General features: G+C 40.7%; 1 protein-coding gene across 1 annotated transcript in view; it reads right to left on the reverse strand.

Annotated features, from left to right (window-relative positions):
- Positions 1 to 484: 484 nt before the first annotated feature.
- Positions 485 to 24,989, reverse strand: part of LOC103355081 (collagen alpha-1(XIX) chain) — a 105,376-nt gene continuing 80,871 nt past the window's right edge. Inside the window, exons 35-54 of the mRNA XM_008278740.1 lie at positions 23,801 to 23,905; positions 23,579 to 23,632; positions 23,044 to 23,097; positions 21,839 to 21,892; positions 21,682 to 21,735; positions 21,086 to 21,130; positions 20,107 to 20,157; positions 19,918 to 19,962; positions 18,759 to 18,785; positions 17,535 to 17,588; positions 16,662 to 16,706; positions 16,268 to 16,312; positions 16,108 to 16,170; positions 15,621 to 15,656; positions 14,058 to 14,102; positions 13,395 to 13,538; positions 12,261 to 12,327; positions 11,988 to 12,125; positions 8,541 to 8,618; positions 485 to 4,069 (exon numbers count right to left, since the gene is read on the reverse strand). Coding sequence (XP_008276962.1) covers positions 3,969 to 4,069; positions 8,541 to 8,618; positions 11,988 to 12,125; positions 12,261 to 12,327; positions 13,395 to 13,538; positions 14,058 to 14,102; positions 15,621 to 15,656; positions 16,108 to 16,170; positions 16,268 to 16,312; positions 16,662 to 16,706; positions 17,535 to 17,588; positions 18,759 to 18,785; positions 19,918 to 19,962; positions 20,107 to 20,157; positions 21,086 to 21,130; positions 21,682 to 21,735; positions 21,839 to 21,892; positions 23,044 to 23,097; positions 23,579 to 23,632; positions 23,801 to 23,905 — 1,305 coding nt within the window. The 3' untranslated portion in view covers positions 485 to 3,968. The remainder of the gene's footprint in view (positions 4,070 to 8,540; positions 8,619 to 11,987; positions 12,126 to 12,260; positions 12,328 to 13,394; positions 13,539 to 14,057; positions 14,103 to 15,620; positions 15,657 to 16,107; positions 16,171 to 16,267; positions 16,313 to 16,661; positions 16,707 to 17,534; positions 17,589 to 18,758; positions 18,786 to 19,917; positions 19,963 to 20,106; positions 20,158 to 21,085; positions 21,131 to 21,681; positions 21,736 to 21,838; positions 21,893 to 23,043; positions 23,098 to 23,578; positions 23,633 to 23,800; positions 23,906 to 24,989) is intronic.

Below are 24,989 nucleotides of genomic sequence, written 5' to 3' on the forward strand. Positions count from 1 at the left end.
GTTAGCTTTTCTGCACCTTTCCATCATAACACCTGATCTTCTTCAGCTGGTGGAATTTGCTCAGTTTTAGATGTTCAAAATTCCCTTTTCTTCTCAGCACTAAAAACTTTTTTTGATATGATCAAAAGCTACAAAACAGCTACTCAATAGACGCTGCTGCTTGGAAGCACAAAGATATCACAGCTGATTAGTGTGTTTCAACCTGGTTTTATGCATACCTTTGATTTGTTATTAATTAACATCATTGCATTATAAAGGCTAATGGAATGCTTAAAGTCTCAGCTGACAACAAAACAACTTTGGTTGTGTGTTTTTTTCCCCCTCCATGCGATAACAGAAATTCTTAAAGGAGTTACTGCTGTTAATGAAAATCCAAAGTTCAACACACAGGAAACAGTAACAGTCAGCATGTTCTTAAGATTTAGTGTAAAAGAGCTGCAACCTAAGCTGTGTTTGTGCAGAAAATACAACACAACACCAGAAATAAAGCAGTGGATAACATTTATTGCACACGTGTAAGGCAGATGTCATAAATCAGTGTAAATAAGCTGCAAAGAAAAGTGTAAAATATAACCTCTGATACCTGGTAACCACACACACACACACACACTTGAGGGAACATTACGTCCCTTGTTATTTTTTTTTTAAATGAACACTTCACTGATGTCAACATCCAGGACTGCAATATGTGTTTTTTTTTACATACACATGAGGTTTTAAATTGCATTTTCAGTAAAAGGCAACAGTTGTTTTGATTTTTTTTCTCTCTCTCTCCGAGATATCTGATCATATAGACATGTGGTAAACCAAGACTGAGGTAGATATTCAACGAAACAAAAGACTTTCCAAAAAACAAACATTAAAGTCGCTCCGCACGACAGGAGCTTACAAAGGAGCAAAGAGCAGTTTCAGTGAGAGCAGCAGGCAGACATTTTTAATCTGAGGGACCGTGCTGAGGCTGATCCATATTCCCCCTCGTTACAAGCTTACTTACAAGATTAGATTATATGTGGCAACAAGATCAACTTACATTAGAGCACAAAAAAAAAGAGGCAACAATGAAATATTTGAATGAATGAAAGTGGTGTTATTGTTTGTAAGTGAATTTGCATTATTTGACAAGCCTGACTTAAGATAGATAACAGCATTTCCAAAGAATGCTTCGGCCGACAACAACTCCGTCCTTTGAGTTTGCCATCATTGCACATTTTTCCACTTAGAATAAATGGATTTTAAACTTGGAGCGATGTAAAATGGCTCCAAATTTCTAGTGAAGTGAGCTGTGACATCAGCAGCCATTTTGTGTCCTCCCTACTTATCATACTGTTAAGCTAAATTGAAGTCACAAACTGCTGCACATTAATATCAATTCAAGCTAAATTCGATACACGCAGGGACTCGCTCTCATCAGTGCACCAAAAAAAAAAAGAAAAAAAGTTTAGATCACATTAATTTGCTGATGCGGTCTTATGTGAATCTCGTCAAGGTCAGCGTTATTGTCTCTGATGGGAACCCATTAAACCAAATATGAAAATTAGTGTGATGAAAGGACAGAAGCCAGTGGAAGGAGGGGATTTTTATGTGGCCTATAAACCAAAGAAAGATTGTTTTCCATTCACATAACAAGCAATGTGAAAATAAATACATGTCCAGCAGGGGGCTCTTTTAACTCAAAAATGAAGTCGGTGGCAAGCATTTGATTCAATACCCATCTAAAATTAGACCAACTCACACTGATAGAATTTAGTAGAGATAAAAACCAAGCTGACATGCTCAGAAAAAAATGAAATAAATAAAAAGAAAAAGTATTCTGTAGCTTCTCAGAGGGTGAGTTATATGTGTATGAGAAGCATGACGACTATGATGTAAGACATGAAGTACAAAGTATAAAAAGGGTCAAACAGATCTCAAAAGTTGAAATGCAGATAGAACAGAGTTCTTAATGTCACAAAATTTCAGATACACCCACAGATCCTTTCAAACATTAATCACAGCAGGACTTTCAAAAGAAAAATTAAAGCCTTTGAGTCAAAATCTCATTAAACAGAGTTCAAAATGAAAGCTTGTGGAACGTAATATCGACTACAGGCCAATTATCGCTTTCTTTAAAAGTTCATTGTTTGGTATTATTATAGAGGTCAAGTTTTTTATTTATTTATTTTTTAAATGAAGAAATTATAAAACTTTTCAAAACAGGGAATTCATTTAAATCTGAAGCTTGAATGCTGGGAGCTTTAGTCATTCGGTAAATCTGCAGCATCCTTGAAAAGTGACACCAAACAGTTGGAGTTAATGAGATCACAAGTTCATCTTTTGTGCATAATATGTATAATGTGCCCTGTTTAGATAAAACTGACTCAAAAGCTTCTGAAATTAGTTGAGCACATTAAACATCGCTCAGACTAACAAATAAATCAAAACTCCAGTCTTAAGACACCCCCCGAACCCAACAATACACAGTGACGCACAGTGTTGGTCAGTGAGTGAAGAGCCAGGCTGTAGACCACGATACTGTTAAAACAACGCAAGAGTTCAAGTACATTTATGAGTATTTTCACCAAAATAAAAACGTCTGTCAGTTGTAGTGTAGTAGTCCGACTTCCTTTGCCGAAAACCAAAAATATACATATAAAACCAGAGGAATCATCATACACAACACTATGTAAACAATATATGTGTTAATAGTCATGTCAAACATTTGCAGCGATGTATGATTGATAACATGAGTGAGAACTTTAATGCGCCATTACAATGACAACTTGCTTATGAAATTATATTGTCAGGTCCCTTAACAAGCCCCATTAGTCAGGAAATGAGAAAAACAAAAAGTACACAACCACTTATTTACAGATTAAACCGACGGTAAAGGTAAATGAGGGGTCACGTCCCACTCGCTGAACATAAATGTCATTTAAAGTACATTCTCTTCATGTGGAAAAATCTGCCCTTGATGTTCGTGTCTTACAAATCGCTTCAGACAAACAGCATCAGCGAGTTTGTTTGTGGGTTACAAAAGCTTTGGCAAACCTCACTGATGAGTGCTCGGAAACCGGCACAGGACTTCGGGAAAATGGGAAGACATCCTCGTCAGTAACCGTTATACTGCGAGTTCTTTTTAAAAGTGATTATCGCACACAAATGCGTCATGAGTGACAATTTCAAGAAACTAAACTCTTTCGGGATTATAAGCAATCCAGAAATGTATTAATCCACTTTCTAGTAATAATATTACAGATTATTCATGCTACATTTAGTACAATTATTAGTACCATCTTTTAAATACATTCTTGAAGAACACACTTAAAATAAATAATTTCTGTATCAGACACATTGGCTTGCACTTTGGTTGCATAAGGAGATTCAAAAAAAAAAAATCTGTTATTTTCTCACACCTACACATAAAATAAGTACATTCAGTCTGCTAATCTCTTTCTTGCTCTATCTCTCGCACACACAAGCACACGCCAACTCGCACACAGAAACATGAGATGTACCTTCTGCCAGCACGATGGCTTATCTGAATAAAAACAGAAGAGTGCATAGACATGCCCATTAAAGAGCCAAACAAATAATTAAGATTGTGTTTTCAGGCAGGACTGAAGTTGACGAAACAAAGTCATTTCATGGTCTTGAAAGGCATATTGAGAGTTGACAAGGAATGCATTACATCACAGTAGGGGACATGAAAACAAGAAATAACTTAAAAAGTACAGCACTGCAAAAGGTTTTTTTTTTCTTTTTTTTCTTGTTGCATTCAAAACAAGCCCAACAGCAATCCCCACCGAAAAACAAAATCCCAGACGACTTCCAAATGTTATTATAAAGTAGACAAAAGGGGTCAGTTGTGAGTCTGACCGATAAATCAGAACCGAGGAAGCCTGTCAGATACAGTCCTGCTCCGGCTCTGTGGCTGCAGAGCTCGGAGCTGGACGGCCGTCTTCGAACCAGCCCGAACCGCTCTGCCGGACTTATAGGGACGGAAGACGACAGTCGCCGGGGTCGCATGTCCCAGGAGGTCCACGGGGCCCAGGAGAGCCAGGAGGGCCTTGAGAATGGATCCCAGGAGGGCCTTGACAGAGAATTAGATATTATTAATTCCTGCAAGAGGCTGCACTTTATCATCATTCAGAAGAGCTTTTCATTAGTGATAAAACTGTGGTTTGGCACACGCTCCCTCACACAAACACACACTTTCAGATTCTGGCAGCGCAGAGTTACAAAAGCCAGTCGTGGAAAGATGTATTGAAAACTTTTGACAAAACTTTAGTCAAAAGTGCATAGTCATATATGAGTGGTTTAAATCCCCCAAAAAACTGCAGCATAAAACCACTCTAGATATTTCTACTTGAGCAACACTGATATGTCAAGTTCCTATTGGCTGATAGCAGCTTACTGCAGGTATATCGCTATCAGTGTCGACGTCAGTGGACCAAGAAACTGCTGAACTAAGGAAAAGTAAAATGAATCTAAGGATCCGTATCAAGATTGTTTATTTAGGATATGTATTCATGTAAAAAAACACAAAAAACAAGAAAAGACAGCTGTGGCAAGTGTCCTTAGGAAAGACACTCAACCTGGAAAGTTGCTCCCGATGGTAGCTCTGCCACTGCTGGTGTGTGAGTGTGTATAAATGTGTGAATAAGAAACACTGCAAAACACTTGAAGAACCACTGAAGTAGAGAAATGTTATTTAACTACAGAGCATTTTACATTTATTGGCCCCTTTATTGTTTTTGGACCCCCAAAAAAATCAATGTCACCTTTGAAACTCCCGTATCAGCCAGGCTATGACTCCTACTGAAAAGTATTTTTAAAAAACCGAAATAAATTCTGTATTTATTTGATTAACTGATGAATGCATCAACAGAAAATGAATCAACAATTTAGACGTCTGCCACTTCTAGTTCTTGGATTTGCTGCCTTTCTGTCATTTCAAACTGAATTGTCTGGGTGGTCAAAACTTATAAAGTGCATATTTTCACTTTTTTTTTGGACATTTCACCGACTGAATCATTAATTTAAAAAAAAAAAAAAACACTTGACAGACTAATTAAAAAACGCAAATCAGTGTGAGTTGCAGCCTTTACAGTGTTATCATTTTAGAACATATTGTTGTTTAAATTAATAATTTAAAGCTATCTGTAATTAAGACAAAATTAGCTCTTCATTTTTATTTATTTCTTTTTTTTGAACTTTACAAATGGGAACAGCTTTTCTGATGTAACAGTGGAAATGCAGCGGACATCAATCAGACATTATACACTCTAAGTGGTTTTGTGTTGTTGCTGTGCCTGCGTGGGTTTTCTCTGGGTGCACCCGCTTCCTCCATCAGTCCAAAGTCATGCATGTTAAGTTAACAGGTTAATCTAAATTAGCAGTAGGTGCGAGTGCGAGTGCAAGCGTGCGTGGTTGTTTGCCTCTTTGTGCTAGCACGCTGATGAACTGGTGACCTGTTGGAGTTGTACCGAGTCGCTCCCCCTGTGTCTGCTTGGATAAGCTCCAGCCCCCCGGTGACCCTCGACAAGATAATGGAGGTATAGCTAATGGATGGATGGATGATTTAATACATGCTCTCTATATCTGCATTGGAAAAGCATGTATTATAAAGTGTATTTAATTTCCGTTTTCTACAGGGTCATTGTAATAACAACAAAAGAGAGCAAAAGTACATTTCTCTAATACGGTGTGGTCATCATGCCAGATGAGACACTCATGTTACTTAGCAACAGCTTGCTCAAGTGGCAAAGTGGTCCGCATTGCTTCGCAGTCTCTCTATGAAACACCGTTCATACGACAACAAAAGCAGCACCAGGTGATAACACATTGTTTCAAACCGATCTAAACAAACCTATAAGAAACCCTCGGCTGCAGTCCTGCCACAGGAGTGTCCATTACATCAGTCAGACCGGTCACAGCTCGATGGAGCCCTGCCTCCTCTCCAGTTTGTACAAAGGGAATTGCAGGTATTGCCTTGTCCTTTACCTCCCTGTGAAAACACAACTTGCCCTTTGCATCACATCCATCTCCTGCTTAACTGCTCACACACAAACTGTCCACAGCGCTGCGGCGGTGTGTGCTGACGATATCAGTGCACAGGAGGAATGGTCATGTATTCTAGTTTGTTAAATCTGTGTGTCCAGGCAAGTTTATGGCTACTTCCAGCTGCCAGCTTAACCTTCTTAATTAGCGATATCACAAAACCAATTACGCTACAGGTAGGAAAGACTTAGCAACAGCACCTTCACGTCTAATTAACACCAGAGCTCATCAGAATACAAATAGATGAGACAGAAAAAAGAAACTATGGTCACTTTCACTTAAATGACTTGTCTTTCTGACAACCAACAACACCGGTGCGGGAGCCTGCCACAAGGATTTTCATATTTTAATATTAAAACTGATAAGACTGAGTTGTGCAAATCTGCTGTGTCTGAATCACACATTCCAGTCTCACGAGTCTAAGGGGATCTTGTTCTGTGATGCAAGGATACGAGCTATCCTTCATTATGACGGCCAAGTGGCAGAAATATTAGTCGGTAAAAATAATCTCCCGTTGTACAGGGACTTGTAAATCTAAGTGCTCAGGGAAAACCAGAGCAGTGGGGCAGCATACTCATAGCAGTTTGTTCAAGTACTTTCCAACTCTTTCCAAGATGCGACGACAGCTTAAGGCTAACCCCCACCAGTTGTGCCGCAGGTGCTTCCTATAACTGCGCACCTCTAGAGATGATGTCTTCCAACAGCTGCGATCTATCCTCTCCGGAGGAGCTATAGCCAAGTTCCCTTTGCCCTAAACATGCATTATGCACATACACAGATAGGAAGAGTGACTGTAGGTTCAGTGATAAACTCCTACTGTCACAGGCTGGAAGTCAGTAAAGTAATCCCACTTCTCATTTTCCATCAGGATACGGGGAGTTATTTTTTCGTTCGAAAGAGCAGGGGACATGCTGACATCTTGGGCTGTGCTCCTTTGTTCAGGATAACACCAAGCAGGGATTTTAATTTACAGAGCGAACGTCATTTTCCATCACTGCAGAATTTTGTCCTCTATTGGGGTCCCATTTATGTCACAGCAGCTGCGGGGTTTTAGAAAACATAATGCAATCTGGGAGCGGTGTTTATCTCTAACATGCTGAGATATCAAATGAAGGCTGAAATAGAAATTCAGAGGGTTTGTGACTTGACACAACCCCGGAACACTTCCTTCCTTTCAATGGTCAGGTAAGAAAAATCTGATAAATAGTGGAAGACGCGGAGGAGGAAGGGCTGTCAATGCAGTGCCTGGTCATTCTGTATAATCGAAGCATTAGTAGTTCCACTGCCAGAATTGCTCTTACAGCACAAATCAGCCACAACATTAAAACCACCTGCCGAATACTGCGTTGGTTATCCTCATGCGGCCAAAACAGCTCTGACCCGCTGAGACATGGACTCCACAAGACCTCTGAAGGTGTCTTGGTGTCAAAACATTCACAGCAAATCCCTTAAGTCCTATAAGTTGTAAGGTGGGGCCTCCGTGGATCGGACTTGTTTTCCCAGCACGGCCCACAGATGCTTGATCGGATTCACATCTGGGGAATTTGGAGGCCAAGTCAACACCTTGAACTCGTTGCCATGTTCAAACCATGAGTGATTTTTGCAGTGTGACAGGGTGCATTAATTCTGCGGACAGAGGCCATTGCCATCAGGGAAAACGACTGCCACAATACAATAATGTTTAGGTAGGCGGTATGTATCAAAGTAACATCCACATGAATGTCAGGGTCCAAGGTTTCCTAGCAGAACATTGCCCAGAGCATCACACTGCCTCCACTGGCTCGCCTTCTTCCCATAGTGCCTCCTGCTGCCATCTGCTACCCTGGTAAACGGCATGCATGCACCCAGCTGTCCACATGATGTAAAGGAAACGTCACTTTTGTCTGTTGCTCCATGGTGTACTACTAAGAATATGGTGCCTACTGTAGTACAAGGGTTAGCATGGGCACTAGAGCCACATGGGTCAGCCTTTGCTCCCCATGCACATCAGTGAGCCTTGATTTACCAGCTTTCTTGGACCACTTTAGGTAGGTACTAACCACAACATACAGGATCAACCCAGTAAGACCTGCTGCTTTGGAAATGCTCCGACCCAAGCGTTTCACTAATCATAATTTGGCCTTTGTCAGATTTACTCAGATCCTTGCACTTGGACATTGTTCTTGCTTCCATCACACCAACTGTAAGAACTGACTGTTCACTTGCTGCCTGATACATCCCATCCCTTTACAAGTGACACTTTAACAAGACAATCAATGTCATTCACCTCACCACTCAGTGGTTTTAATGTTGTGGCTGATCAGTGGGTAATGGCACAATTAGTGCACTTCCTTCCATTTTACTGGTCTGATGGTTTTTGAGTGTTTAAAGGTGGAGTCTGTGATGCTGAAGAAAGACTGTTGATATTTCCCTTGTTAGATAGTTAGCATGTGCCAGATTTACCATCTCTCTTGCTACCACAAACTAATTACATTAAACTACAAGACCTCCAGTGTTCTTACCTGGTGGGCCCGTGGGTCCTGGATCTCCTGGTAACCCATACCCCAGCTGGCCTCGTTCTCCTTTCTGACCTCTGTATCCTGAGGACACACAAAACACTGTGGCTGAGAACAAATACTGCGAAGGTGAAGCAGAACCGTGTGGTGTCGCGTTTACAGCATGTAGTAGAGTTAGTACGATTAGTACAAATGCCATAACATGTTAAAATCTGAGGAATGTCATGATGAAAACACACTTGTGCAACCTTTATATTTGTCCAGGGACTCATACAGAACAGCTTCTTGATGATATAAATATCACCAGTACGACAACAATGTCAGGCATCAAGTATGCGCTTATTTTGAGGGAAGTAGCTTTAGTCGGTAATGTTGGAATAGACTACTCTTGATTCCTAGTTTCAGTCCCAAACCTTTGAATAATAAAAGACGTACTGACATTCTGTCAGAATAGAAATCATCAAACAAGCCATCTGTACGTTAGTGTTTGAAGCAGGAGGTATCGTGGACTTGTACAGCTTTCTGTCAACAACAGGGCCACAAGCACAGATCTTTGAAGATTTCAAAACAGACTGAAGAGGGGATTTTCAATCAGAGTTCAGATATGTGGGTCACTAAAGGCATTCAGAGAGTGAAAAAGATAGGCCTAATCAAAGGCGGACTCTAGAGAAAGGTTGATTGTATAGAAAACAAAGTGATTCACCAAACAATCACAGCTATTCATGACAGCTAGACTCTGACGCTCATGTTAAAATTCTGTTCAGTCTTTTCTATGATGGAAACTGACCACAGCATGATTACCTCTAAGAAGAAACAGGCAGTGATGAACACGAGCACATGCTTAGTCTGACATTAAAAAAAAAAGAAGAAAAGGCTGACACGTGAAAACAAAGAAATCAAAGCATTGACACCAAAATTCAAGTCATATCGAGCAATGCGTTGCTTATGAAAATATGCACACATTCGTAGTATTTAAAGGCTTTTTCAATACATGCAAAGCCGGCAAGTCTTTACAGTTCAAAACAGCAGCATACCAAGTGAGAATTTGAGGGGCTGCAAAAATATTTCCCCATGAGGCACTTAGAGTAATGGAGTCTCACAACCAGCGCTTGCATGGAGTGCATCAGAAACACTGACAGGAGTATCAAGCATTGCACTGCCTGGCCCAAAGGGGAAACGCTTCAACGCTTACATGTCAGACAAAATCTCAGAAAAAAGGCTTATGAATGCTCCAAAACTGAATCTGAAAGAGAGAGGGGCTATCCACACATTGCCACAATAATGAGACTTCTTTCAACACTCACAGAGCCTGGGGCATTCATTCAGGGAGGAGACGTTCCATGGAGAAAAGTGCACTGTACCTTAAGCGAAAAAAAAATACTGAATAGCACAAAGGGCAATAAGCTTGGGTGGCACGCTGGATTGGTGCACTCTGATAAATTGAAAATGCCACACTGCGTACTTGGTGGAAAACAAATTGTTTCTGGGGGCACTAATGGACAAAGTACGTTAACAAAAAATAATATTGCCAAAGAGCGGTTTTTCATGCTTGATTGATAGGGTTGCAGTCCTGCACCTGTTGTACACTGTTGTAAACATTGTCAACAGCAACATCTATGTAATCATGCTAAGCCTCACAAACAAACAAACAAATAAACAAACAAACAAAACCTTTCTTTGGGCAGCTGCTCCATCAAATACTCTGGATATTTACTGAGCAGAGAAGAGCAGCTCGAAAAACAGAGTTTACAGTCTAGTATATTAGAAGACACTTGGTTTAAGTCAGTATTAATAGATACACAGAGTACATGGAAATACAAAATTAAAAATGCATGTTAAAACATCAAAATGTAGAATTTATGAAATGTGCACTCAAAAACATTGACTTACATCAGAGAGAAATGTCATTAGGATCTAAGAAGTAAAAGATGAATAGAATGATAAACGAGCACTCAGTTACAACAAAGGAGGAAATAAAAAGAAATGATGCTCTTCAGCTTGTGTCCTTATGGGCATTCTCCAACAGCTTGAGACTTTCACCCATGTGAGATCAAACCACGAGGAACAAAAAAAAAAGACTGCAAATTCAACAAAGGGGTTATTTTTCTCCATAAACAATTCATTTTGGCATATTGGAGAAGAAGTCAAATTGGATATTCCAGAGGAGCACAGTCTCCAGCGGAGGATGACGAGAAATAATGAGGAAATATTACCCCAAACTCTCTCACCAGCTGAGTGGAGGCACAAGTCAACAAAGAAAAAATTAAGAAGTTGTTGAATTTTTGATTTATCAAGGGAAATAAGTTTCCTCTTTATTTTTCAAATAAATATTTATTGCAAAGCTGCATTAAGAATCACCTATAAAACACTCTTTTGAAGCATAAAAAAATAAAACAAGCAAAAAAACAAAATCCAAGACATGTGTAATGCAAATAGCATTAACACCGCACAAATATTTAACGTTGAGTAGTTGCCTATACTTTAGCTACATTATTCATGAATGAAAGCAGCATTTTATATCATAGCAGTGGGGTAAAATGTAAATGGTCTTGAATAATGTGAGGTAGATACAAAGCTCAAAGAGAAAGGCCAATGCAGTGGTGCTTTGATGTGCACCAACACATAAAACACTCCTTCTCTTCAAAAGTTAAGATACCATAGTTCTGCTGCGGACACAATACAAATCTAAGCAAGTCTGAGGTACAAAGCCTGACCAGCAAACCATTAGTGTTGTATGAGCAGTCAGAGAGTTGTATTAGTTTGATAAAGAATGTCCACCCTCTTTCCTGACTACGCTCCTTTTGTATTTTAGAGGCTTTCTTTCCCGGAGTGAGGTATCAATACTGGGGCTCTTTCCTGTCCACATTGATAACACTTTCTCTTATTCACAGCCAATTCTTCGTTTGTCTTCATATTTCCCAGAGAGCCGCTGTGCACCACACTCCTGGCCTTTCCTCTGCTTCCCGCCCTCAGTCTGCATTGATATATGGGTCTATGCAAGAGAAAAATACCCATGAATCCGTACAAAATGTAAGAATCAGCCTGACCCCAAATCCAGCCAACCTCCAGTATTTCATATCAACTCCGTAAATAACAAGAAACAAGTTTGACTGAGTTGTTGACATGAGATGTCAGAAAAACAGTTTGCATTGCCCAGTAGTCCCTGTTATAAATATAGTAGGTTACACATATGGTACAGTACAACATACAGTATGCCAGTTGGACTGACTCGTATATTTAAAGCACCGATGAAGCATACACATATGACGTGTGTACATACATAGATAAACATTCAGTTAAATCAGACAACAAATGGTTAATCGTGTTTCACCAACACTTTTGAGCAATCGAATGTTAAGAGCATTGCTTCTCGGTCACATTTTAACCGAGGTGGTTATTATTCTGAGGTTGTTTTAACGTCCAGCAGTTTCACCTGCCATCCTGAGCTCCTACCTTGAGGACCAGGAGGTCCGGGCTCGCCAGGTGGGCCTGGTAATCCATCTTTTCCAGGTGGTCCTGGAGGCCCTTGAACGTTGGAAGCTAAAATGCCCGCAGGTGTCTTCTGCAGCATGGCGGGGTTCGATAGTTTCTCTAGACAGCAGGAAGAAGAAGAAGAAAAAAAGAAATCGTGGAAACTGCTAAGTGGTAACACAATGTAGAAAAAAATGAAGATGAAAACAAAAAGCAAAACAAAACAATGTAAACTAAAATCAGAACAATTTGTACCTTCAAAAATCCTCAACACTTCATTTCGAATAAACATTCTGAGTTCCTCTGTGAAGCCGGGATCACCCTGTATGTGTGAAGGGAATGAGACAGTATTCAGTGAAGCATTTTAACACCAAAAAGACAGACAATGCAATTAAGACACAACAGCAACGGAGCCTTTGTTCACAGTTAACTGGCAGCAGAGTAGATGCAGTAAAGAGGATAGTTATCACAGCATGAAAATTAAGTGAATATCTGTCATGTATCTCATATCAAAAACATCTTCTCAACAGATTGATGAAACCACACATGTTAAAAACAGAGAAGATATTAACCCATTAACTCATTTTTAAGCGCCTTAATAATTTTTCACCGGAATCCCACCTTGCTTTGCATATAAAATCTGCATCCAAACTAAACTAGAAATAAAAGAGATTCATTAGGGAAGTAATAAAAGGAAGTCATCTTTAAATCAGTTTTGCCTCATGCTCAGTACTGTGCTCTGTGCTCAAGAAGAAAATGTAGCTTGTCACACCGGCTCTGCATGACACTATGTGGCAAAACAAATCAAGAAAACACAAAGATTAAGTGTATACATTTCCAGTACATACTCACAAATAACATGCCAGCATACTGAAAATAGTCATGTGCACCTTTTTGAACTGCACCGCGAGAGCTTCCCAGGGCTGCACTAGGAAATATGGCAAACAATAGTAGCCTTGGACCTTGAATTCTTGCATTCAAAACAATGTTTCATCTCTGCGAGCGTTATATAACTGTTGTGGCTGTGTACAGTAAGTGTAAAATGTCTGTGACAGATGGAGGTGTTTTTTTTTACTGCTCTGCAGAGCTCTAGGCACGCCCACATATCTCTGTCTTTCTTTCTGTTTCCGTCTCTCTCCCTCTCTGACCTTCTGTTGCGCCTAGATGATCAGGAGTGGGAAGCGTTGAGCAGAAAGAGAACAGCGAGCTCCCTTGCACAGCCTTGTTTGATGTTTCATGCAGAAAGCTGTAGCTGCACCATTTTCCATACAGGGAATGAGAACTGAACTAGTTACACAAGCTGAGGAAGCAAGTTCGACGATAAAGGTTTTAATTATCAGGGAGGACAGTGTTTGTTTACTCTGCGGTATGTACAAATGCACAACTTACCAGGAGGCTAACACTCCCCAACTGTCCTGGAGGTCCAGGATCGCCTTTTTGACCCTGTGGACCGATCGGTCCTATTGGGCCAGAATCTCCAATGCGACCCCTCTCGCCTTGAACACCTCTTTCTCCAGGAATCCCTGGATCACCCTGATTAAAGATACCCATATTTACTGTATATCTCAGCCCCATATGTTACACAAAGAAAAAACTGCGTATGTGCTTAGCTTCAGTATAACATTCAAAGCCACCTTCCCTGGCTAGCATAAGGCTGCATCAATGTCAGTATAATTTCCAGGCGTAACTGTATCGCCTAATGTGTTATGCACAAAGACCCATTTCTCTTTGTGTGTCCAGTCAGTCACCTGTCCTGGGGTTCTGTAGCTAACTACAAAGCTAAAAGCCTCATTCTGCATCCTCTATTACCAGCCTTTGCAATAGATTACTGCATAAGTGTGACAGAGCTCTTGCAAATACAATAGGAAACTGCGCAGAGTGTTAAATGCCTTTATCTAGCGCTTATGTGCTCGTGGGGATTAGTCATATTTATGCTGAAGTGAAAGACTTTCATTACAATTCATTACTATTCATCAAAACTTTTCTGTTCTTTTTTTTTTTTTCAAATTATAGTTTGAAACATAAAAACAAGACAGGAACGATGCTACTTACACGTTCTCCTTTGGATCCTCTGTCCCCTGGTCTACCTGTAGCTCCCTTGGATGAAAAGGAGAACATGTATTTTAAGTCTTTGTTAGGGATTAGCATTTGAATAACAACAAAACAAAAATATTTCTGACCCTGAAGCTTTTTACTCGCTAAACACAAAGTATTGATGTTCAGTAACACGCAGGGACACGCATAAAACACTGGTAGTCGAACCTGCTCGTATGAAGCAAAGATTTAAATTCAACATATTTAACCAAATATTTGCTAAAGATTGTTCTGTTGCCTGAAGAAAAGAAATAAAAAACTGTGAGCAAGCTTTTTTCTGAATGACTTGACTTTGAAGAATGTACACTTTTCAGATGACTATGCATTGATTGCCTTTACTCAGCTCAGGTGTATTGCTTGTATAATATCTCCCTGTATAGCGTTTCACCTTCTGCAATGTCACGGCTCCTCTGCATCACTCCTGCTTTGTTTGACAAACGCCTGCTTTCCCACCAGCTGTCTCTACTGTACACAGGATGCAGGAGAAAATACCTGTCTCTGGCTTCATGTCACAACATCTTGTGTCTTCCAATCCCTCCCTGTCACTCTTCATTGCTTCCCTTTACTCCACTCACAGCAATACCTCTGGGAGCATCTTTGTATCAATTTCCTGCTGGATTACAGGAGCCATGCAAAAGACAATCTGGCATGATGTGGTTTTAAAGCGGGCATTGCTTTGTGATGCTGTTCTCCCCTGCCTGCTTTAATCTGCAGTACTCTGTATTCCCCACTGCCTGATGGGAGGCTTAAATCTATCATCTTGCCCACTGAAATGTGCTTCCCTGAGCATTACATTAAACCTCAAAGCAGTGTGCAAGAAATCTGCGTAGGGGAGCAAAGCTACCTGCTAGATGGCACTGTTGCCCCACCAAAAAGTGAGGCTCTGTGTTGAAAAGCTATGTGCAATGCTGAGGTTAAGGTGGAAGAATATTAACTATTAATAAGAAAGGGGCGAAAAAAAAACAACTAAGTGTTGGGGCTGTCATTAAAGTGTACGGTGAAAAATCTTGTAAATTGAAGCAAAACAGTAATAATCATAGTCCATTCAGTTTGTGTATTAGATCATGTAACGTGTTAGGAATGGCTGTTCAAGCAGAACTGCTCTGCATCCAGTGAGACCATTCTGTGTGATTATGTAGTAAATAGTGTATAATATATATGATCAGTCACCTAAAAGCAGACTTTTCGGTGGTATTTATTTCAATTTTAGCCAGGTTCATCAGGCAGCAAAATGCATATTTAATTTGAAGTGTCTACTGCCCTCTATTACAAACATTTTATCATTGCCTGAAAGCATTAACTGTATAATTAGGGTAAAAAGACTAAAAGTCAACAAAGCCTTAAATCTGCAGGATTCCATTTAGTTTTTATCGTTAAGATCTCAAATATGCAAATAGGTTTAATGCAGTCAGCATGCTGTAGCTTGAGGGGGGATAAAAATCTGCTGTGCCATCTTTCTGTAGCTTGGCGGATGTAAAGCACTTTCTATAAGGGGATTTGCAACATGTTCGCACAACTCACCTTGTATCCAGGAGTTCCATCTTTTCCAGGTCTGCCCTGCTCAAGAAGCGCAACACAAACAAAGACATTTTGTATCAGCTCCCACCTTCGATTGGATCAGCACTGTTGCACTCCTAGTAATCTCCACAGTTAATGAGATATCTCAACCAAGGGATAATGATCCTGATTGCTGTGCGAACACTGTTCCATTGTGCACTTACAGGGAAAATTACAGAAGCCATCTCTGATGGTAATTATGTAGAGGAATGTAATCATCCACAGGACAAGTGGTATCTAACATACGTATTTTATCCATATTGTCCTTGAATCATGTTCCTATTTTTCCCCACACACCATGATGGTGGAACAACCAAGGGTCTGCTCATGCAGATGAGCGGCGGGTTCTTCAAAGCCCTACTTCTAGCATGGACATTATTGGAAGGTGCTTTGGCAACATCTAGTAGTGATTATAAAAGGAAGAGCGACAGAATTCATGTAACATCCTTACAGCAACACCTTGGGGTCCCTCGGGCCCAGGGAATCCTGTCTCTCCGAGCGGCCCCCTCTCACCCTGTCAGAGAACAGAGACAGCCAATGTGTCAGTCGGGAGTGACAAAGGAATGACGCGTGGATTGACAGCTCAAAGAGAGTTAGAGGCTGCGGCTCACCGGCTCTCCTGGGATCCCTGGCTCTCCACGAGTGCCGGGCTTCCCCTGTCAATCACAAACACGGGAAGAGAACAGAAAGTGTTTGACAGGTCCTCAATAGTGTCATATCTACAGCACCTTTGCAGCCTCCCCTTTTAAAACATAGCTACCAGCCTCCTATATCTGCACAGAAAATCCACTCAGCAGACTACCAGCCTATAGAGTTCTTAATTGAAGTGGTGTAATGGACTTGCAGCGCAGGGGGACTTGTGTTCTGAAAGCTGCTGTTCTGTATACTTAACGAAACATGATTGACTTGTTGCCAGCAGCAGACTGAAACAACACAGATGATTGATCAAGCAGAAGCATGAGGTAAATTAATCGAAAGCAAAAAAAAAAAAAAAACCTTACTTACTGGAGGACCTGATATCCCAGGTGGACCAGGCAAACCGATATCACCCTGGAAACACAACACATCAGGTAGATGACATGCACATTACATAAAGAAAACTATAAATCACTGTCATGTCAAGCAGACATGTAGATAGTGATGTCATAAACTGTCTAAGCCTGGCTGTAATGAATCCTGCTGGGTTATTCACTCTTTGGGCAAATGCAATGCAAAAAAAAGCTCAGATATTTAAAAACACTATAAATTTCTACTCAGACAAAATAAAAAAAAAAAAAAATCACACATATAGATTTATTATAAGCAGCCTCTTTAAAAACTTAGGTCTTCTTCATATTTCAACAGCAAACACTTTGCATATGTCAAAGCTCTGACAGTATTCCCTGAAAGGATAAATTACTCCGCATGTCATAGAAAGTGAAATATTCCACCCCCACCAAACTTCCACACAACATGCAGTCACACACTGCCAATCAGTGGAAACTTTTTCATACAAATTCAAATGCAGGAAAGTGTGAAAAGTTGGATGCAGGGCTAGTTGTGCTCAGTTAAGGGAAGTGTATTTAATACTTTCAGCTCATTGTTCAGACAGCTAACTACCACACCCGCTGTATTGTGTGCAGTTCATGAATTTTAACCTGAATTTCCTTCAGTCAATGTTTAAAAAGAAAGAAAGAAAGAAAAAGGTATTGAATTCTTCTAAACATATTTATTTTCTCTGGAGTTGAACTTCAATGGGAACCAATAATGCGTTTAACTCTCACACTGCAGTGCGTGTAGAAAAGCTCTTTATATGTTCTGTAAGCGCTTTTCTTCCCTTTGCAATCACAACAACTCATTGCAGATGAGAACTTTCTCCAGTCTGATACTGTTGCTTACCTTAGCACCGGGTAGACCTTCAAGCCCAGGTAATCCCATGGCCCCTGGTTCTCCCTGTGAGAGAAAAACACACCACCTGTTGTGTCAAGACACACACACACAAAAATCACTCCTGATATAGACTAAGAGGTCTTACTCCCCCCCTTTTTTTTTTGCAAGCGAGAATGATGCTATTTTTGTCTCGGCTGAGATAAGCTACTGGAAGGTAACAGGTATCATTATAAAGCTGTCAGTAAGAATCATGCATAAACAAGCGAATATAGATCAAAGCTACATGAAGGTGAGTAAATGAAATTCTGCAGGAGCCCCACATTTCTATCTCTCCTCTTGATATTCTCGGTCAGGTATTCATAAAGCCTGTTATGTGTCAATATGAGGATAATCTTGAGAGGACAATATTGCAAATGATCTATGACACATGCTGTCATGCCTTGCAGGCTACAGATCCATTAGAAAAAAAGGCCCCATTTGGCTATTACAATCAGACTTGTTTTCTGCACTAAAAATAGAGAGCTATTCCCAATGCTCAGGCAAGTGATGTCCTCTATCTACCTCATCTTGCTCAAGCTGCCACGGAGAAATGCCATTACACAGAGTAGAGGGGCAACCGGTGCTGACACAGACGGATTGTCCAGGTAATTGTCACACATGTAGATTGTCATGAATAAGCTATTGAGGCTAAGGGGAGAGTGGGCCAGCCAGAGGATCAGCTGTGAGACGGATTGGGGCAATTCCACCGCAGCACCGGGGCTGCTCACGCAATTTATTAAAATGTCAAATTAACATCCTGGTGAAAAATCACTGTGCAACAAAACAATAAAAAATGCAATTGGCCCCATGAGAATAAGGAATTCAAGTTGATGGCAGAAATGTCAAGTTGTTTCCGCGTCTGTGTGGATTGTGTTCAGGTGTCAGTGCAGGGGGTGGGGGAAGGGCATTTGAAGTGCAGAGAGGGTTTGTGGGATCCCACCGGCAAGACAACGTGGTACAAAGGTTTCATATTTGTAGGAGACATGATCATTTTATTGCTGTGTGTTGGAGTTCTACTGAGAGTGGTTAAGCGCTCAGGCTTGAGGGTGTATTGACTTTTGCTGTACAGTAGAAAACCGCAGAGATAATGATAGAAAGGCAACTGGCAACTCTGACTTCACTGTTTGTGTGAGCAGTACAAAAATAGGCAAATGCCTCAAAAAATATATTCAGGAATGAAAAGGCTCAACTCACTGCAAGTCCATCATCTCCTTTGGGACCCTTAAAAGAGAGAGAAAAAAAGCGGACAGATTACCCCCATGAATGTGACAACTGCTACCATAAAAATCATAAATTTAGTCTGAAATGACATGTGGCTACTGTATGCTATTGTCATTAAAATTTATAATATCCATTATTGCTTGTCTTTTCTGGCAATTTCTGTCTGTAAATCAAGCAAACATTGTAACCGTGTCTCAAGCAAGATTAAAATGATCAATGTTACATAATCAAGTAGGGTTTTCGTATAGGCTTTACAAAAACAGGTCATCCATCCATCCTTTATCTATACACTGCTTAATCCTCACTAGAGTCGCGGAGGGGCTGGAGTCTATCCCAGCTGACTTAGGGTGAAGGCAGGGGACACCCTGGACAGGTCGCCAGCCTATCACAGGGCTACACTAAGAGACAGACAACCAATCACACTCACATTCACACCTACAGATAATTTAGAATCACAAAAACAGGCCATGCATGTTTAAATTTCAGTAAAGCATTTTTCCACGTTAAAAAAACAAGCAGCTATTGATGAATTGGGTCCCTTGTCCCTCTTAACACTGATGAAGATGCTCTCTTATTGAGCTGGGCTGTGATGGATGCAGTACAGGGGGAAGCATCTTCAAGATTTAGCTATGGTTCATGTGCATTGTGCACTGGGGACAGCAGAGTGTCTACTTTTTGTCACCACCTTAAGTGTTCGTTTTGGTGGATGGATCCCTGCGGGGCCTGTGACTGAATGTCTCCCAGGATTGGACGAGATTACAAACTGTCTGATAAGGAGGAGCAGGGGGAACCGATAAGCAAATCGGGTCACTATGGCTTGGCGCTGCGAAGAGCAGCTGAACTTCCATTTTGCATATCAGTGATGTTGTGTGTCCTGGGGTGGATCAGAGGCACCTGTTTGAGAGTCTGGAAGCCTCTTGGCTTTCACCAACCACCAGCTCTCAATGAGCATGATTGACTGTGATATAAGGGTCTCAGAAGCCAAGACAGCACTGGAGGGCTGGTCAGCTTATTTGTTATTCAACTCTCCCAGCTTCTGCAACTCATACAGCATCAACATGCTTGTTTGCTCGTGTTCCTCCACAGCACACTGTAAAGGATTTGCTTCAGGCATAACAATGATTATACTTACTGGAGCACCAGGAGCTCCAGGGGGTCCTAAAATAGCTCCACCACTCTGAAAAGACATTTTTTATGTTATGACTACATGTTTCACAATATGGGTCAAACACATTTTAATGACAAGCACAGATTCATTTCTGCCAGTATAACTGAAGGCAGTCAGTGGATCTCCATGACATTACATGTGAAAAGTCTTTACCTGCAGCTTGTACAGACTGCTCATCCCATTGCTCTCCAGACTGGGCACACCCTAAAACACAATAAACAGTAAATCTTCTCTCAGAAACTGTCCTCAGTGCCAGTATGAATTTCAGGCACCGCGAGTCCTCATAGAAAACTGTACAGTAGGTCTGGAACAGTTATACACAGTTAAGCCCTTAAAAGCTACATGAGAGAGATCAATAGCTCATTTGGTGATTACACAGAGAGAGGGTAAGAGAGTGCGAGAGACTGAGAAGTGAAAAGAACCAAAAAATAGAGAACAGTAGACTTAATAACCCTTGAGCCAGTTGTAATTCAAAAAAAAAAAAAAAAAAAAAAGAACGAGAGTGCTTCAGAAATACAAAAAAGCACAGTGATTAAAAAAGATTTGGGTATGAGAACTAGGTAATCTAGACTTCTTGGGTAGCATTAGAACATAAAAGAATGTTTTCCCCATGATAGATTGGTAGAGGGCAGCTATTGTAAACGTAGAAGGAGTCAAGGTTCTCATTTAGAAGCAAGCGAATGCCCGTGCCCTTTTCAGGCCACTGAGCCATCCCCTGTCCTCCCAGACTGCAGTTTATGAGACCAGGGTGTGTAGGGGGGGGAGCGGCCACGGCAGGTTCAAGGGGACGGCTGATGAATTATAGATTTGCCTTTGGAAGTGCTTACTCACTCGCCTTTTAAAGGGAAGGAACATGATTCAATGCCAGCGAGCAGGTCGCCACAATTTCATCATATTTGTACTTGTTTGTCAGCTGTGTTTTTCTTGTTACAGTAAATACCGAGTGAAAGATAAATGCCGAATGGATGGCTTCAACTCAGGAAGCTTAATAACATTTTAACAGAACGAAGAGTGATGAACTAAATCACATTAAACGTGCACGCCAGGTGACATAAAAGTCTAGTGTGACCCTAATGGAGGTTTTGAGACATATTATCAACAGCTGGCTCTTGTCGAGGCATCGGGAACGTACCGGAGGTCCTGGAAGCCCCGGTCTGCCTGGAGGTCCTTCATTTCCCTGCCAAACACAAACCAGAGGAATTCTTAAACATGTCTGTGAAAATGGAAATGTTTACCAGGCACAGTCTCATGCTAATGTAATCCAGTGATATGGAACTTCATTTGCCAACCCTGAGAAGATTCTTTTAAGGGATCTGCTTTCCTACACTTCATGCACATGGAAATTTTTTAAAAAAAAGGAAAAAGAAAAGAAAAACAATAAATATTTTAAAATAATCTTTACCTTTGGCATAAGGTAACTGGAGTTATTTTATTTATTTTTTTATTACTTTATTTTTTGTTGTTGTTGTTTTTAACCAGTATATCTTCGAGATGTATGACACAACTACATTTATACAAAAAAGTACACTAAAGTGTTATTTATACTCCCTATCAAAGTCATTCATTTCATACTGCTTTTGAGCAATGGTGTCCATTTAAACATATCTGGATATTTTGCATGCAAATTGGCAAACATATTGTTTTAAGTAAGTCCCGTATGCTGTATATAAAATCCAGGAAGACTTACATACCGCGTATGTTACGTAGATAAATGGTGAAACACCTTACTTTTTCTCCTTTTGTTCCTGATTGGCCCATTGGACCTGGTCTACCCATGAGCCCCTGCAAACAGAATGTTTTCTTTTACAATGGAGTCTGGTTCGAGCATAAAGCTAAAAAAAGAAGCAAGTATAATATTAGACCACACGAATGACAGACTTCTTACCGGGGACCCTGTTCGACCGGTCACACCTGGAAGGCCTGGTGCTCCTGGAGGCCCCTAGAGGGGAGACAAGAAGTTCACGAGTTTCAAAAGGATTTCTCACTATTACGACAGCACAATTACATACATTTTTTTCTGCACCACTGGACATGTGGTGCATGTTGTGGATCCACGCGTAAACATGGCACATAAAGAGCAATACAGCACAAATTCAGATGTGCGAATCGTTCAGCCTGCACTCACATGTGCTCCCATGCGTGCAGGACGAGGATGTCGACTTGTATTCGGAATGAAAGATTGACTTCGATGTGAAGGTCGAGCAATTCAAAGTATTGCAGACCTGTACCTTTGTGTGCACAGTGAAACACTGATTGCAGTCAGTCCTTTTGTATTATTTCTATTTATGGTGAAGATGGAAATAGGTGACTGGGGCACATGGCCACGCCGAACGCTGTGCTGCTTGCTACATACAAAGTGTCCAAGGTCAAAGGTGTGCTGTCTTCCCAACAGTTGCAGGTGGAATGATTCAGAGTTTGCAGCCAAATTGTGAAAGATGAATTAGAAATCTTTGCCATACACTGCAATGACTGCTGGGCTTATATTTATCTTCATAGCACCTTTGAGCGTGCAGAAGCTGTGAAACATTTCAATTATCAACAGTGGAGCGTTTCTACATGCAGCACCTTTATTCATTTGTTTAGACACTGCACTGTGCTTTTCGAGGCATTTCAGAGACGGTATGGCAAATGTTGCCATCACTTATTTGTTTTATTAAAAAGCTGTTTGTTAAGCCTATGTAATCTAGCAACAAGAGTGCCTGTTAGTAAAAATCTCATGTCACTGCAGTTCAGTGCAGAAAGTTGACCTATGAAATGCTTCTCAGCTCCTCTAAAGCTTACCTTGTTTTTAATTAACACACGCGCGCGCACACACACATGCAAAGCAGGCTGCGTTCTTTATAAAGTAGCTCCTTAGAGAGCAAAAGATAGGGCATAGTGCACACGCGGCACTGTGGATGGCTTTTGATAGCTTCGTTTGAATACAGACTCAGAGTAGACAGGCTTTAAGATGAGGCCGACATTACAATATATTTACATTCTTTTGAAACAGGATTCTCAATGTCACAGTGACTTCCGGATGGTTAGATAACTACTGGATTAATTTGTTTAGATTAAACTTTTCTGTCTTTATTTCTCCACTCCACTCACCTCATCACCTTTATCTCCGATGGGGCCTGGGAACCCTCTCTCTCCTTTCACTCCCTGCAGGAAGGCAAAAACCAATGAGGTAAGGAAAATGTGAATGCTTTCTTTTTTTTTTCTCTTTCCCACTAAACTTGAAGAAAAGCCTTAAACTAAAGGCTGATAGGTGTAAACTTCAAAATGTCTCTCCCAGCACTCTTCCAGCACACGACTTGAAATTGCCTAGCCTGTTTCACCAAGACTGTATCCATAGCAACAACTTCTGCAGAGAGCACCTAAGAGTGTTCAGAATAATATGAGTTGTAGAACAGCTGGTTAGGCTTCCAGCGATAATCCGAAAGGAAATTTATGAAAAGCATTTGTCAGTGTAAATCTCTGTATACTAGATTAAACACACATTTCAGCAAACAATATTATAGAAGGAGGCTATTAATTTTACACATACTTCCATGCTGTGAAACTGAATTATTCATTTCGTTACAATTACATCAAATGTGATTTGTTATTTACTGGGTGTGTTTATGATATTTGCCTCGCCTACCTTAGGGCCTTCTTTCCCAGGGTTACCCATCGGACCTCGTACACCTGGATCCCCCTGTTTGTGAGAGAAGTACACAATGGATATGGCTGCAAGCACACACACACATGGAAAATATTTAATAAGCAATCCCAATAGAGTGTTGTGTAATGCAAATCACGGTCAGATAAAAGTGTTTACAGTGTCTGTTCCAAATCGCCCGGCATGTTAATGAGTAACTCCTACCTTCTCTCCCACCAAGCCTTCTACTCCTTGCGCTCCAGGGGACCCCTTCTCTCCCTTCTGCCCAGGCAGCCCCGGGACCCTTGTCTGGCAGGCACTGCAGGCATTCTGCCAGCAACCAGCAAGGCATGAAGCAGGGAAAAAAAAAAAAAAAAAAAAAAGTGGTGGCACAGATAAGATTCCATCAAGCTGAGCTGAAACACTGCATTTTCGCCCTTTATTATGTCACATCCCCCGGGTGGAGGACGAGACCCCAGCTGACATAAAGTGTTCTCTAAATGTCTGCAGAGCTTGAAATAATGTGAACCCACCAAGAGCGCCTCCAAGAGTGTCTCTCATCTGGGTGAATGGTGAACTTTGTCAAACTCATTGACTGTGACATTTAGGTGAGAATCTTAAATATCATTGTACCTGATCTAGCCCTGATATAAGCACTGAATCTTCCTGGAAAGAAGTAGGAGCTCTAAGCTGAAATGAGCCAGTAGAATTGTGGATTATATTAAAAAAAAAAAAAAAAAATTGGGAATGAAAAAAATGAATTCAATAACTGAATTTGAGAAACATAATGAAAAATTATGAGTACGGCTTTGCGGGCTAATTTTCATTTCAATCTTCCAACGCTTCAAAGAAATGTTATTTGTCTAACAAAATAAGAAGAGCACGCTATTATTGACATAATGACTGAAAGGGAAAAAAAAAATGCCCGAGTTGAATGTGTTTAGTCCATTTTTTTCTTTTTTTGTGGGTACTAATTAGAGTGCCACTATGCAGCTCTGATGAAGGCTGTAAACAGTGGTTGAATCTAACAGAGCACTTAATGGATAAAATAAGCTGACACTGAAGGAAGGGGTGACAGAAAATTATAAGACTGCTGACATCTGGCCTTCTCTATCAATGATTAATCATGTAAAGGCATTGTGGCTGTTGTCAGAGTTGACGTGTGTTAAATGTTAAAATGAAAAAGCCTTAATTTAGCTAAGTGCTGTCCTGCAGGTAACAACATGAACTAAGGTGACTAAACTGCTTCAGTCAAACCAAAAAAAAAAAGAACAAATCTGTAATTTTGATACACTGTTCCCATTGTTACGAGTAAAAGCGGAAGCACTTGATCGCTCCCCCCCCCTTTTTTTTCTTTTTAATAGTGTAATTGCAACAAATACAGGATGGAGAGGTGCTTCAATCAGGTGGGCCC

Source organism: Stegastes partitus, unplaced genomic scaffold, assembly GCF_000690725.1.
Source record: "Stegastes partitus isolate 25-593 unplaced genomic scaffold, Stegastes_partitus-1.0.2 Scaffold131, whole genome shotgun sequence".
Classification (NCBI taxonomy): Eukaryota; Metazoa; Chordata; class Actinopteri; family Pomacentridae; genus Stegastes; species Stegastes partitus.